Source organism: Aotus nancymaae, unplaced genomic scaffold (assembly GCF_030222135.1).
Source record: "Aotus nancymaae isolate 86718 unplaced genomic scaffold, 86718_ANA_hifiasm-v0.15.2.pri h1tg000076l, whole genome shotgun sequence".
Lineage (NCBI taxonomy): Eukaryota > Metazoa > Chordata > Mammalia > Primates > Aotidae > Aotus > Aotus nancymaae.
In genome coordinates, this window is record NW_026988491.1 from 17,171,770 (window position 1) to 17,186,176 (window position 14,407).

At 55.3% G+C, this 14,407-nt stretch overlaps 1 protein-coding gene across 3 annotated transcripts in view; it reads right to left on the reverse strand.

Moving 5' to 3' along the window:
• LOC105734198 (NADH-cytochrome b5 reductase 3) overlaps window positions 1-13,108 on the reverse strand; it is a 28,893-nt gene extending 15,785 nt beyond the window's left edge. The window contains exons 1-2 of one of the 3 annotated variants that reach the window (XM_064368136.1): window positions 13,039-13,108; window positions 469-600 (exon numbers count right to left, since the gene is read on the reverse strand). In XM_064368136.1, coding sequence (XP_064224206.1) covers window positions 469-600; window positions 13,039-13,059 — 153 coding nt within the window. In that variant the 5' untranslated portion in view covers window positions 13,060-13,108. Of the gene's footprint in view, window positions 1-468; window positions 601-10,374; window positions 10,414-10,618; window positions 10,727-13,038 lie in introns of those variants that run through there. The other 2 variants (XM_012476959.2, XM_012476960.3) reach the window with 2 other exon arrangements.
• Between the last annotated feature and the right edge of the window lie 1,299 nt (window positions 13,109-14,407).

Here is a 14,407-nt window from a genome sequence, read left to right on the forward strand (position 1 = left end):
GGGGAGGGGGAGGGGAGGGAAGGATCAAACAGGGCAGAGGAATCCCAAACAGCTGACAGCACCCAGGGAACCCGCACAGATGTGAAAGGCATCCAGGCCCAGCAGTACCAGGCTGTGGGGAATGACACTGGGGGAGGGGAGGAGGGAGGAGGCCTTATCTTCAAATCTCTCACCCCTTGCTTTCCTACCCAATAAAGAGGGGACTGGTCCTAAATGTTCTGAGGGTTCCTCCCACTCTGACCTTCCATGAGGCAGTGAGTGTGGTTCAGAGAACAGGCTCTGCGGATAGAGAGACTGGGGTTTAAATCCCTCTGCCACTTCCTGGTGGCCTTAGCAAGGGACATCACCTTGCTTTCTCCATCTGTAAAATGGGCGGACAACAGTATCTACTTCAGAGTGGGACCATGCCCCCAGTGCAGAGTAGACGCCAGAGCAATGCTGTGATGCTGACGAGGATGCGGCACTCACCTCCCGGTCGATGAGCCGCAGTGGGTACTTGATGTCCGGACTCTCGAGAGTGATGGCCGGCGTGGAGCGCTGGAACAGCTTCATGAACAGACTGTACAGGAACCAGACTGGAGAGAGCACCACATGGCCCAACTGAAATGACAGGCAGCCGAGGGGTCAGCGCAGGAGCCGGTCTTTCGCCTGCACACACCGGCTCAGACACACTGCCAGGCTGCCGCTCAAGTGGCCCCTCTGCCAGGAGCACCCTCTCCCCACCACCCTCATCCAGAGAACTTCATCATCCATTTTGGTGCCCACGAGGAGAAGTTATAAAGACCAGACTCCTGACACCTGTCACTGAGCATTACCCAGGCTTCTAGGCTCAGTACCGTGAGAAAAAGTTCCATTTCCTCGGAGGAGCAGGGACCAAAAAATGCTAAGTATCAAAGCACATATTCTTTTTCACTTTGGCTACTAGGAAGCTCAGTGTAAAACTAATCTTTTTTGTTTGTTTGTTTGAGATGGAGTTTCTTTTTTTTTTTAATTTTTTTTTTTTAGAGACAGCGTTTCACTATGTTGGCCAGGCTGGTCTTGAACTCCTGACCTCGGATGATCCACCCGCTTTGGCCTCCCAGAGTGCTAGGATAACAAGTGTGAGCCACCAGGCCCGGCTGGACGGAGTTTCACTCGTTGCCCAGGCTAGAGTGCAATGGCACAATCTTGGCTTGCTGCAAACTCTGCCTCCCGGTTTCAAGTGATTCTCCTGCCTCAGTCTCCCGAGTAGTTGGGATTACAGGCATATGCCATCACACCTGGCTAATTTTGTATTTTTAGTAGAGTCGGGGTTTCTCCATGTTGGTCGGGCTGCTCTTGAACTCCTGACCTCAGGTAATCCACCCACCTCGGCCTCCCAAAGTGCTGGGATTACAGGCGTGAGCCACCGCGCCTGGCCAGTAAAATTAACCTTGAGCATAAAATATTTGTGCTCCATCTGTCTCTTCCTTCCTTTAGTCAACTTCCCTGGTCTTATTAAGTGATGTCAAGTTCTAGCTCGATTTAGACAAACAGACAAATAATAACCCCAACTCAGAATCTATCTGAAAGGTCTACGCTGACCAAATGGCTCTATGGTACCTTTAAATCCAGTCCTGCCGGGCGCAATGGCTTATACCTGTAATCTCAGCACTTTGGGAGGCAGAGGCAGGTGGATCACCTGAGGTCAGGAGTTCAAGACCAGCCTGGCTAACATGGAGAAACCCCATCTCTACTAAAAATACAAAATTAGCTGGGGGGGCGGGTGGCACATGCCTGTAATCCCAGCTACTCGGGAGGCTGAGGCACGAGAATCACTTGAACCCAGGAGGTGGAGGTTGTGATGAACCAAGATCACACCACCGCACTCCAGCCTGGGCAACAAGAGCAAAACTCCATCTCCAAAAGAGAAAAATTCAGTCCCTTGGGGCCATTGGGACCGAAGCTCTCCTCTTTGGTCTCCCACAGAGCAAACTAGAACAAGCCAGTGGAATTGGGTAAACTGAGCCACTTCCCACAAATGACATCCATGAGTGTCCCCGAGCCCTGGGGTTGTGCCATCAGGTGTAAGGGGGAGCGAAGCACTGAGCCAGGCGCTGGGAAGCTCACTGGCAGTGTGACCCAGAGAAAGTCCCTTCCCCTCTCAACCAGACTGGACCAGGTGATCTGCAAGGCCCCCAGAGCTGACTCTACTACTCAGATCACCAAGGCCAGCAGCCTCAGGGATGCCACCACCACACAGGCACGGCCCTCGAAGCAACCCATGAGGTAGGCACTGACCACCACTTCAGATGAGGAATCGGCCCAGAAAGACAAAGTGACTCACCCAGTCACACAGCTGGCAGGTGGGAAGCCGACCTGGAATCCACCCACCCCTCAAACCACGCTGGGAAACCTCAGGCCCACCTGACCCTGCCACATGGCCCTGAGGGGCTGTTCCTTCCCAGTCCCTACCCCCCCACATCTCAGCCTCACAAAGGCCCTAAAACGGGGGCCGAGCATAGCGGCTCACACCTGTAATCCCAATACTCTGAGAGGCCAAGGCAGGCAAACAGCATGAGCCCAGGAGTTCAAGACCAGCCTGGGCAACATGGTGAAACTCCATCTCTAGAAAAAATATAAAAAGTAAGGCCGGCGCGGTGGCTCACGCTTGTAATCCCAGCGCTTTGGGAGGCCGAGGCGGGTGAATCACGAGGTCAAGACCATCCTGGTCAACATGGTGAAACCCTGTATCTACTAAAAATACAAAAAATTAGCTGGGCACGGTGACACGTGCCTGTAATCCCAGCTACTCAGGAGGCTGAGGCAGGAGAATTGCCTGAACCCAGGAGGCGGAGGTTGCGGTGAGCCGAGATCGCGCCATTGCACTCCAGCCTGGGTAATGAGCGAAACTCCGTCTCAAAAAAAAAAAAAAAGTTAGCCAGTTGTTGTGGCACTCACACACGGTGCCAGCTACTCGAGTGGCAGAGGCAGGAGAACTGCTTAAGCCCGGGAGTTTGAGACCAGCCTGGGCAACATGGTGAAACTCTGTCTCTATTTAAAAAAAAAAAACCCTAAAAGTTGGTTAGAAAACGCGAATCCCTGGCTGAGTGCAATGGCTCATGCCTGTAATCCCAGCTACTCAGGTGGCTGAGGCAGGAAAATCACTTGAATCTGGGGGAAGGAGGTTGCAGTGAGCCAAGATGGCACCAATGCACTCCAGCCTGGGTGACAGAGCAAGACTCCATATCCAAAAAAAGAAAAAGGGCCAGGCATGGTAGATCACACCTGTAATCCCAGCACTTTGGGAGGCCAAGGTAGCCGGATCACTTGAGGTCAGGAGTTCAAGATCAGCCTGGCCAACAAGGTGAAACCCTGTCTCTACCAAAAATACAAAAATTAGCCGGGTGTGGTGGTGGGTGCCTGTAATCCCAGTTATTTGGGAGGCTGGAGCAGGAGAATCGCCTGAACCTGGGAGGCAGAGGTTGCAGTGAGCTGAGATCACACCACTGCACTCTATCCTAGGCGACAGAGCAAGACTCATCTCAAAAAAAAAAAAGGGTGGGGGGGGCAGGGGTGGTGGCTCACGTCTGTAATCTCAGTACTTTAGAAGGCTGAGGTGGGTAGATCACCTGAGGTCAGGAGATCGAGACCAACCTGACCAACATGGAGAAACCCTGTCTCTACTAAAAATAAAAAAAATTGGCTTGGCGTGGTGGCAGGTGCCCATAATCCCAGCTACTCAGAAGGCTGAGACAGGAGAATCGCTTGAACCTGCGAGGTGGATGTTGCAGTGAGCAGAGATTACACCACTGCACTCCAGCCTGGGTGACAGAGTGAGACTCCACATCAAAAAATAAATAAATAAATACAAATACAAAAAATAGCCAGGCGTGGTGGTAGGCGCCTGTAATCTCAGCTACCAAGGAGGCTGAGGCATGAGAATCACTTGGACTTGGGAGGCAGAGGTTGCAGTGAGTCGAGATCACACCACTTCACTCCTGCCTGGGAGATAACAGCCTCTAGGAGCTGAAGGAGAAGGATCCTCCCCTACAGCGCAGAAGGAGCAAAGCCCTGCCCTGCTGACAACTGGATCTCAGACTTCTGGCCTCCAGAACTGTAAGAAAATAAGGTTCTGTTGCCTTCGGCTGCCCGGGGTGCGGAAAATTTGTTATGGCAGCCCTGGTAAACTAGTACAGAGGCCAAAGAGACAGAATGACTAACTCCAGCACATGGAGTGATCACTCCCAGTGATTAGCACCAGGCCAGGAAAAAATTGTTACAAAGGACAATAATGAGACAAATGATGAAATCTGGCCAGCCTGGCCAACATGGTGAAACCCGGTCTCCACTAAAACTCCAAAAATTAGCTGGGTGTGGTGGCACATGTCTGTAATCCCAGCTACTTGCGGGGGCTGAGGCAGGAGAATTGCTTCAACCCAGAAGGCAGAGGTTGCGGTGAGCCGAGATTACGCCATTGCACTCCAGCCTAGGCAACAGAGCGAGACTCCGTCTCAAAAAAAAAAGAAAAAAATAATATATATACATATGTACACACAATACATACAATATACAAACATGTTATTGGTGAGGCTTCTAGTCAATAGTATATTAGCAGTAAAGTTTTGGGGATATCAGAAGTTATATATGGATTTTTTTTTTGACAGGTCTAGCCCTGGATGGAGTGCAGAGCAGTGGCGTGATCTTGGCTCACTGCAACCTTCACCTACCGGGCTCAGGTGATTCTCCTGCCTCTACCTCTCAAGTAGCTGAGATTAGAGGCGCGCATCACCACACACGGCCAATTTTTGTGTATTGTTCTTTTTGAGACAGAGTCTGGCTCTGTCGCCCAGGCTGGAGTGCAATGGCAAGAATTCAGTTCACTGCAACCCCGCCTCCTGGGCTCAATCAATTCTCCTGCCTCAGCCTCTGGAGTAGCTGGGATTACAGGCACCTGCTGCCACGCCCAGCTAATTTTTGATTAGTAGAGATGGGGTTTGACCACGTTAGCCAGGCTGGTCTCGAACTTCTGACCTCAGGTGATCTGCTCACCTCAGCCTCCTGCAGTGCTGGCGTGAGCCACCTTGCCTGGCCAATTTTTGTATTTTTAGTAGATCCAGGATTTCACCACATTGGCCAGGCTGGTCACGAACTCCTGACCTCAAGTGATCCGCCCACCTTGGCCTCCCACAGTGCTGGGATTACCCGCAAAAGCCTCCGTGCCAGCCTTTTCAACTGCACAGATCAGCCCCTAGCCCCCGTGTCATTCAAGCATCCACTGAATGTATATGCACACATGTAGAATCTAGCATATCTAATATATGTTAGATACATGCTGTATAGAGAGAAATAAAGCAAACGTAGCGAATGATAACCTTAGGTACATCTGGGTAAAGCGCACATAAGAGCTTTGTTTTTTTTTTTTGTCAGGGTCTCGCTTTGTCACCCAGGCTGCACTGCAGTGGCGTCATCTCGGCTCACTGTAGCCTTGACCTCTTGTACTCAAGCAATCCTCCGACCTCACTCCCCGAAGTAACTGGGGCTACAGGCACGTGCCACCAGGCCTTGCTAATTGTTTTGTATTTTGTGTACAGACGCGATTTCACCATGTTGCCCAGGCTAGTCTCAGACTCCTGAGCTCAAGTGATCGGCCAGCCTCAGTCTTCCAAGTGCTAGAATTACAGGTGTTAAACCACCGTGTCCAGCCCATAAAAGCTCTTTTACAGTAACTTTGAAATTATTTCAAAATAAAAAGTGTGTGAAGCCCATACTGGTAGTTCAACCAGAGAGGCTGAGAACCCAAAGTTCACAGAAAACACAGGCTCTCAGGAGAGCTTTGCACGGCTTGTTTACACACCCTCTCAACATCAAGGTATACCTCCCCAACTACAGTTATCTCGGTCAATGTGCACCTATCATTACCCTACAAGTTCCCTTTTCACCTTGACTGCCAGGAAGCTCAGAAACAAGTTCCTTGCATGCGTGCAGGTTGCTCTGCTTCCTTTGTGGGATCTGCTATGGGCCTCTTGAGGTAGTGTATCCTGCAGAACACAGACTACAAGTGCCCCTGCTCCATCCGGGGACAGGTAAGATGCTCCTTACCTCTCAAGGCCTAGCCCCATTGCCCCTCCCCTTCTGGAACCCTACCAGGACTCCCTACTCTCCAACAATTCTGGGAGGGTGCTCTGGAGGAATCCTGTGTCCTGTTTGTAGAAGGCAAGGGCCACTGCCTGGCCCATGTCTCTCTCAGGAGCTGTGAGATGAGATGAGGGGGCACCCACGTCATGTAGGGGCTTATAACCTGGGAAGTGCTGGCTCACACTCAGGAGCTTTCCCTGCCACCCTCATGGGGCCTCTAACACCTGAGAGGTGGAATAGCCAAGTGAAGGAAGGACAGGCGTGCTACAACCTCACGCCAGGCCTGGCCCCTGCCCCCAAACCGGCCCAGCAGCTCCAAGCTGCCCGGCTACAGTTACAGGCCCTTTGTTGGGCGCAAAACAAAATGCCTCTCTCCCAGGCAGGGCCTCCACGCTGGGTGCAGCTGAGGTCACCCTCCATGGGGCCCTTGGTATTTGGCCCATAGGTCTAAAGGAAGGGCTGTGGGTGCCTAGCCCACCCCCACCCATGCCCAGGGCCACCCAGCTCGGGTCTCTGGCCACCACCCATTTAATCAGCATGGCCCAGGTGTGTCACCCATCCCGGGCCTCCTTTAAGGCCCTGGCTGGCAGCCATGGACTTGGGTTAGAGACCAGGGTTTGAGTCCCAGCTCAGGACGGCAAGAGAGTCGCTCCACCTCCCTGGGTCCACCTGGAGGATGAAGAGGGTGGGAGGAAGGAGGCACACAGCGACCAAAGCCCTTGAGCTGGCACTGCTCCGAGTAGGGGCCGTGGGTTTCCCAGGACATTCCCCACCTCAACCCTAGGCTGCGAGTGATCAGCAGCAGCACACATGAAACCAAGGCCAGGAAAGGGGAGTGACCTGCCCCGAGTTACACCAAAGCCGACCCTCCAAGCACCGCTCAGCACATGACACTGTTATCTGTCCCTCAGATAGATTAAGTGATTTGCCAAGGTCATGCAGCCACATGGGGTGGGCCAGGATTGGACTCCAGGCCTGTCTAGCCCAAAGCCCTGCTCTTCCCAGGGCAGGTGCCCTCTCTGTGCTCCAGTCACAGAGCCCACAGCCCAAGTCTAATATCCTACCTCCCAAAGTGAGGCATGAGCACCTGCCTCCAGCGCCAGGGGCCCCAAACCAACAGGTGGCTCTACCCCCTCCTCAAATACCCACTATAGCTCCCCACTGCCTACCTGAAGGCACCCTCTCTATGGCCCCAACTCTGGACTCGCCTCCTCCCAGCTCTCTGCTCTCTCAACATCAAGCTCACCTTGCTTTAGGTGTTTGCCTCTCTCTCTTCTCAGCCCTAAATGCCCTTCCACTGCATTCATCCAACCAGCAAACTCCTATTCATCCATCAGAGCCCAGCTCAAACATCAAATCTTCCTGAATGAGCCCCTCCCTAGCTAACCAAGCCCTTTGGTAGACTTTTCACAGCCCCTGGTCCCCTCTGGACTCTCCCTGGGGTGAGGGCCATTCCGATGATTCCTGTGCTATCGACTCCTCCCTCTGTCACAGAAACCACAGGGAACAGAGTCTAGGGGAAAAGTTGGCTCAAGTTACATTTGCAGGAAATGACCATTGTTGGGAGCCCTGGAAACGAACTTGAATGACATGAGGAGCTGGAGCTGTGCTTGGGGCTCCCTGGAGTTCTGTCTTCCCAGCACAGCTGTGTCAGTGCACAGCCCAGCTCAAGGCCCCTTGGAGGGCAGCTGGCTTCACAGGCTGCCAGGCACCTTCCCTGTTTCCTCCCTGGACCTCCCACAGTGGCGCAAGGTAGGAACAACCACATTCCCCATGTGACAAATGAGGGGACAAACGCAGCTCAGGGAGCCCCAGCGTGGAGACTGGGCTTTAGTTTCTGATTTTTAACCTAAACCCACGGACGTGAGCCTGGGGGAGTGCTGGGCCCAGAAAAAGACATCTATGTGTTAGTGGCCCCGACATCAAGTCCCCAAATGTGGGCCTTGGCCCTTGCACAGACCTTCCTCCAACCCCAGGCGCCAGCTCCCCATGAATATCCAGAGGTGGCCCTGGAGTAGACCCTGGGATCTGTCGTCACCACTGTATCCCCAACACTCCACGCAGAAAGCACTCAAGAAGTATTCATGGAATGAATTCGTGACGGGACAACAGACTCCTGCCCTCCCCGTCTTTTTATTTTGTTTAGAAGTTTCCAGAACCAAGACAAGAGCCCAGACTCCTGGGTGAGGGCGGGGCACAGCCTATCCTGTTTGTCAGAAAACCCCGCTTGCCCTCCAAGAGCACAGGCCTCCGAGGTGGGCTTAGGATCCGGCTGTAGGCTGTTTCCAGGCCTGTCCTGCACCGGGAGAGAACACGCCAACGCCCGGGGCTGAGCTGGGAGTCAGGCACTGCTCAGAAGGCCCAGCTCGCTGTGGGCTGCGGATGAGTGTCAGGGGCCTTCCTTCCAGTGTCTGCTCCCAACAACGGGGGCTGCCCGGAGCCAGGCTCCTGTCACCTCCTTCAGTCCTCAAGCCTGTTCCTGACTCCTCCCACTTCAGGTGAGGAAACCAAGCCTCAGGGGACAGACCTGAGCCTGGGGACACCTCCTGGCCACTAAAGACAGGGGATGGGCTTTTTTTTTTTTTTTTTTTTTGAGACGGAGTCTTGCTCTGTTGCCAGACTGGAGTACAGTGGCATGATCTCAGCTCACCTCAACCTCCGCCTCCTGGGTTCAAGTGATTCTCCTGCCCCAGCCTCCCAAGTAGCTGGGATCACAGGCATGCGCCACCATGCCCAGCTAACTTTTTGTATTTTTAGTAGAGATGGGGTTTCACCATGTTGGCCAGGATGGTCACAATCTCCTGATTTATTTTTATTTATTTATTTATTTTACATGAGTCTTGCTCTGTTGCTGTGGCTGGAGTGCAGTGGCGTGATATCGGCTCATTGCAACCTCCACCTCCCAGGTTCAAGTAATTCTCTGCCTCAGCCTCCCAAGTAGCTGGGATTACAGGCGCCCCCCGCTGCCACCACACCTGGCTAATTTTTGTATTTTTAGTAGAGACAGGGTTTCACCATCTTGGCCAGACTGGCCTTGAACTCCTGACCTCGTGATGGGGTGGGCTGTTTGCTTGTTTGTTTTAGATTTAAAAGCACTTAATGACATAGCATATAGTTAATAGACGGGGCAAAAGTTGAGAGGTACAGGTCGCTTGGCTGAGTGTGGCTGAGCGCCAGGCCTGAGCAATCACCTCCCAGTTCAGGCCCGGCCTCTTAAGTTCATTCATATCCATATCATTTTGATTGCACAGTAAGATAAAAATTTGTCATTCACAATAGTTACAGTAACAGAGAAATGCACACTATGTATCAAATAGTAAGGAAATGAAGCAAATTGTAACACAGTGTGGCAATGCATAAGCAAATAAACATCGGACTTTACTTTGTCCAGTAAATGCTTCAGTTCCAGGGGTGGGCTTTTTATAGGTAAAAGCTCTTATCTGGGGAGGCAGCGAAGGGCAGACCATCATCATCTATCAATCATTTAGTCCACAAACCCCAGTGGGCACTCAGGTGGCAGGTCCCATGCCCAATGCAGGGGACAGAAGCCAGGAGGCCCAACCCGAGTTCAAGCCAATGGGGGAGACAGATGCCAGCAGAGAAGGTGCCCCACAGCCAGGAGCAGCGGAGGGGCAAAGGGTTCACCTCCAGAAAGCTACAGGCCCTGCCAGACTCACACAGTGGGATGTACTCTCTTCCCACCAGCATGGGTTGGAATGGGCTCTGCCCCAACCCCCATCACCGGCACCACCCCCACCTCCACCAGCAGTGGGCCAAGTAAACAGGAGGCAGATGGCTGAGCCCAAGGTCCCGCCCTGTGCCTCCTCAGCTGTGCTGTGTGCACACTGACACACACACACACACAGATATCACCTCACTCCAGCCACCCTGGGGGCCCAGGGGACGGCTGCCTCCCAGGCCCTCACCTAATGCCCATAAGCCATGCTCTGCCCCACTAGGGAATCCACCATCCCAGCTCTCCTTGCCTCTAATAACATAGAGCAGAAGAGGGACACAGGGTGCCAGAGTTTTAAGGAGCCCCCACCTCACCCACCATAGCTGAGGGACTGCATAGCTCTGCTCCCTGCTCTTAGAATGCCCTGCTCAGCTGTCCACCTCTGGAATTCCCCACTGGGACCCTGGCCTCCACTCTGCCCTGGCCAGGTTTGGGGTGGGCAGAGAGAGCTGCCAGGACCCCCAACCTGGCAGGCCCAGTTCTCCCCAGGTGCCAGCTCCCTGCTCTGGAGCTTAGACAAGCCAGTCAGGTGACTTGCTTACCTGTCCCCCGTCTGCCCGCCAGCAGTCCCACCAGAATCTGAGCAGCACCTCCCTCCTAGTCCTGTTCTAAGTGGGAGGAAGTAGGCAGGAGTGCAGGAAGTCCTGCAGTGGGGGGTCTGGCTGGGCTGGAAACTGTGAGGGAAGGGAACACAGGAGGAGGAGCAGTTGGACACAGAGCTGGGATCTGGGCCGCCAACTAAGCGTGGGGCTGCCAGGGACAGTAGGAAAGCCCAGCAGACTCTACCTGTCAGTCCATCAGGGTCGCTGAGCACTCACGGCAGGGCAGGGAGGCAGGGGAACCACAGTCCAGGATGGCAGGCCAAGCCCCAGCGTTCTCCCAGTGTGGCTGTCAGAGTCCAGGGCCAAACCCAGGCCTGGATCCCCCAAAGTGTTGGGAGAGGCCTCCCACAGGGCCTGCACGTCCCAGATAAGACACCTAGTGCACCAGGCCCCCAGCCAGCCTCCTGCAGACTGTAGGGAGCCCTTGAGCCAGGAGGCCTGGCTCAGAGTGTGCTGGGGACATTCTGGGCCAAGCAGGGATCCCAGCAGCACCCACAAAAGGAATCCCCACCCACCCTTGGAGAGATGGGGATGGGGGGGTTGGTGAAGGTCTCCTGACTCCCAGACAGGGCTCTGCCCCTCACAGGGGACGGCTCGGCCATTCAACAGAAATGTATGGAATGAGGCCAGGCACAGTGGTTCACACCTCTAATCCCAGCACTTTGAGGGGCCAAGGCGGGAGGATCACTTGAGCTCAGGAGTTTTCGAGGAGCCTGGGCAACATGGTGAGACCTTGTCGCTATTAAAAATCCCCAAAATTAGGCCAGGCATGGTGGCTCACTCCCAGCACTTTGGGAGGCTGAGGCAGGTGGATCACCTGAGGTCAGGAGTTCCAGACCAGACTGGCAAACATGGCGAAGCCCTGTGTCTACTACAAGTACAAAAATCAGCAGCTGGGTGTGGTGGTGTGTGCATATTAATCCCAGCTACTTGGGAGGCTGAGGCAGGAGAATCGCCTAAGCCCAGGAAGTGGAGGTTGTGGTGAGCTGAGATCACGCCACTGCACTCCAATCTGGGTGACAGAGTAAGACTCTGTCTCAAAAAAAAAAAAAAAAAAAAAAAATCAGTTGGAGATGTTGGTGCATGCCTACAGTCCCAGCTACTCAGGAGGCTGAGGTAGAAGGATCACTTACTGTACCCAAGAGGTTGAGACTGCAGTGAGCTATGATCGAGCCAGTGCACTACAGTCTGGGTGAGAGATCCTGTCTCAAAAAGAAAAAAACTAAAAGAAATGTATGGAGCAGCCAGGTGCTGAGCACACGGTGGCCATAAATCCAAGCCCCAGCTGGGAGGTTAGGAGCACCACCAAAAACAGCAGGGAAGGGCGGGGTGGAGACCAGGGGAGGCTCTAGCAACACAGGACATTTCAACAAAAAAGGAGGCAGGTGCTTTCTGGGGAAAAATAGGCAGGGTGCTGCATGGAGGCTAGCGTGGTGCCCACAGGTTCACCTGGGGTCTGAACATCCTCGAGTTCTGGGTTGGGCCACACATTACTGAACAACAGCCAAAGCCAAGAGGCCTTTTGCCTGGCTCCCCAAGGAGGAGCCTCCATGGCCTGAGGGAGGACCCAGGTGCCCTCCAAGTGGCAGATGCCAGGTATGGAGGTGGAGGAGTGCTGGGCTGATTCCTCCTGTGCCAGCCTCCCCATGCCCATCAGGTCACAGTTGACCAGGGAGCTGCCCTCTGCAGCTGCAGCCTCCATGTGACCACACAAACACAAGTCTCCACCCCCATAAGGGTCCACTTTTGAGAAACTGGAGAGAGGTGGCCTGGCGGGAAGGGAAAGTGTCTCTAGGCCAGACCAGAAGTGACAGCAGCAGAGTGGACTTTGAAACCCCACGGAGCTGGCGCCCTAGGGCAGGGGCGCTGTCCGACAGTGGCCAAGCCTAACTTGCAAATACCCATCTGGGAAATGGGGCGAACAGCGCTGACACCACAAAGTGTGAGGTCCCCAGCAAAGCTTGCAGGGTGAGTGGGAGCCTGGCCCACTGCGCATTGGGAGGACGCCCCAGTGTCACGGGGTTTCTGTTCCTTGTTGCTAAAACGTGCAAAACCCTCTGACCCAGTCACATTGCCCATTCACATACTCCTACACGCTTACACACCATCACACGCTTCCATGCCCGCCTTTCACACCCACCATCACACTCACACTGCCACTCTCACAGTCGTGTGGACTCACACTCACTCTGAAGCCACAGTCACTCACACGCTCGCTCACACTCACACTCAGCCGCGCACACGCTCACAACTACGGGTCCCTCCTGCAGCCAAGGCTCCGCGGCGGCCAGGGCAGGGCCCGGGGGCTCCCAGGTGCTGGGCTCTGGCGCGCCCCCCCGGGCAGGAGGACTGGGTCCCCGCCACAGACGGCCGGGGCGTGAGTCGCGGTCATCACTGCTAGCCCGGGCCGGGGAGGGGTGGGGCGGGGTGGGGAGGGGTAGGGCGCGGCGGGTCCGGCGGGCGGAGGAGTGGGTGCGGCCGGGTGGGGTGGGGCTGGTGCGGCCGGGGTCCCGCGCCCCCTCCCGCAGGCCGGCCCGCCCCTCTCGCCGCTGGGTCCCTGTCCCTCGCGACGCCCCGCGGCCCCGGCGCCCCCTCCCCACCTACCGTGCTCAGCTGGGCCCCCATGGTGGCCCCGCGCTGCGCTCGCTACGCCGCCGCCGCCGAGACCGTCGCGCCCCGGCCAGCGTCACCCCGGAGCAGGGGCGGGGCCGAGGGGCCAGGCGCGCGCGGGGGGCGGGCACGGGGGCGGGGACCGGGTCGCTCCGCCCGCTTCTGCCGGGGCCGCGGCCCTCGGCGCTCTGAGCCCTCCCGCCGGTGCGCGGCCCCGCGCGGGACGCTGGCCTTCAGGGCCTCCTTTGCCGCCGTAAAGGAAGCAAGATGGCGCCCCCCCAGATGGGAGCGAGAATAAGAGGCCTCGGAGCCCGCGGGGGCCGCCCCGCCTGGCCTGTGCCTGCAGCTGCTCAGTGCGGCCCTTCCCCGGGCCTTTGAACCTGCAGTTCCCTGGGCAGCCCTGTCGGGCCGGCCCGTGCTGACTGCTCACGTCCCAGGTCAAATGCTGCGGCCTCAGCACGACCGGCCCGGAGCCTCCTCCCTCGCGGCGCCTCTCCTCCCCACCCTATTGTCCCACTGTGGAGTGGTCTTTGTCCCACTTAGCTGAGTGCCTCCTGCGTGTTTCCCCGACTCCCACCCCATCCCAGTGGACTGTGGGCTCCCTGAGGGCAGGGCCCTGTCTGATTTGAAGTCCCTTACATGCCTGGAGCCTAGCCTATAATAGGTGCTAAGTAAATACTTTAAACAACAACAACAACAGGGTCTCAGTCTTGCCCAGGCTGGAATGCAGGAGCCTGATCACAGCTCACTTTAGCCTCAACCTCCCGGGCTCAAGTATTCCTCCTGCCTCAGCCTCCTGAGTAGCAAGGGCTACAGGCACGTACCACCACGTGCAGCTAATTTTTTTTTTTTTTTTGAGACGGAGTTTCGCTCTTGTTACCCAGGCTGGAGTGCAATGGCACGATCTCGGCTCACTGCAACCTCCGCCTCTTGGGTTCAGGCAATTCTCCTGCCTCAGCCTCCCGAGTAGCTGGGACTACAGGCACGCGCCACTATGCCCAGCTAATTTTTGTATTTTTAGTAGAGACGGGGTTTCACCATGTTGACCAGAATGGTCTCGATCTCTTGACCTCGTGATCCATCCCCCGCCTTCGGCCTCCCAAAGTGCTGGAATTACAGGCGTGAGCCACTGTGCCTGGCCATTTTTGTGTTTTTTGTAGAGATGGGTTTCACTATGTTGGCCAGGCTGGTCTGGAACTCTTGGGTTCAAGCGATCCTCCCACCTCGGCCTCCCAAAGTGCCGGGATTACAGGCATAAGCCATGACAACCACCCAAAATACTTGTTGAATGGGTGAATTTGACAGACAGTAGGCACCTTCTCCTGCTTTATTTTCCTTCTTATACCCGAATTAATGATGATTA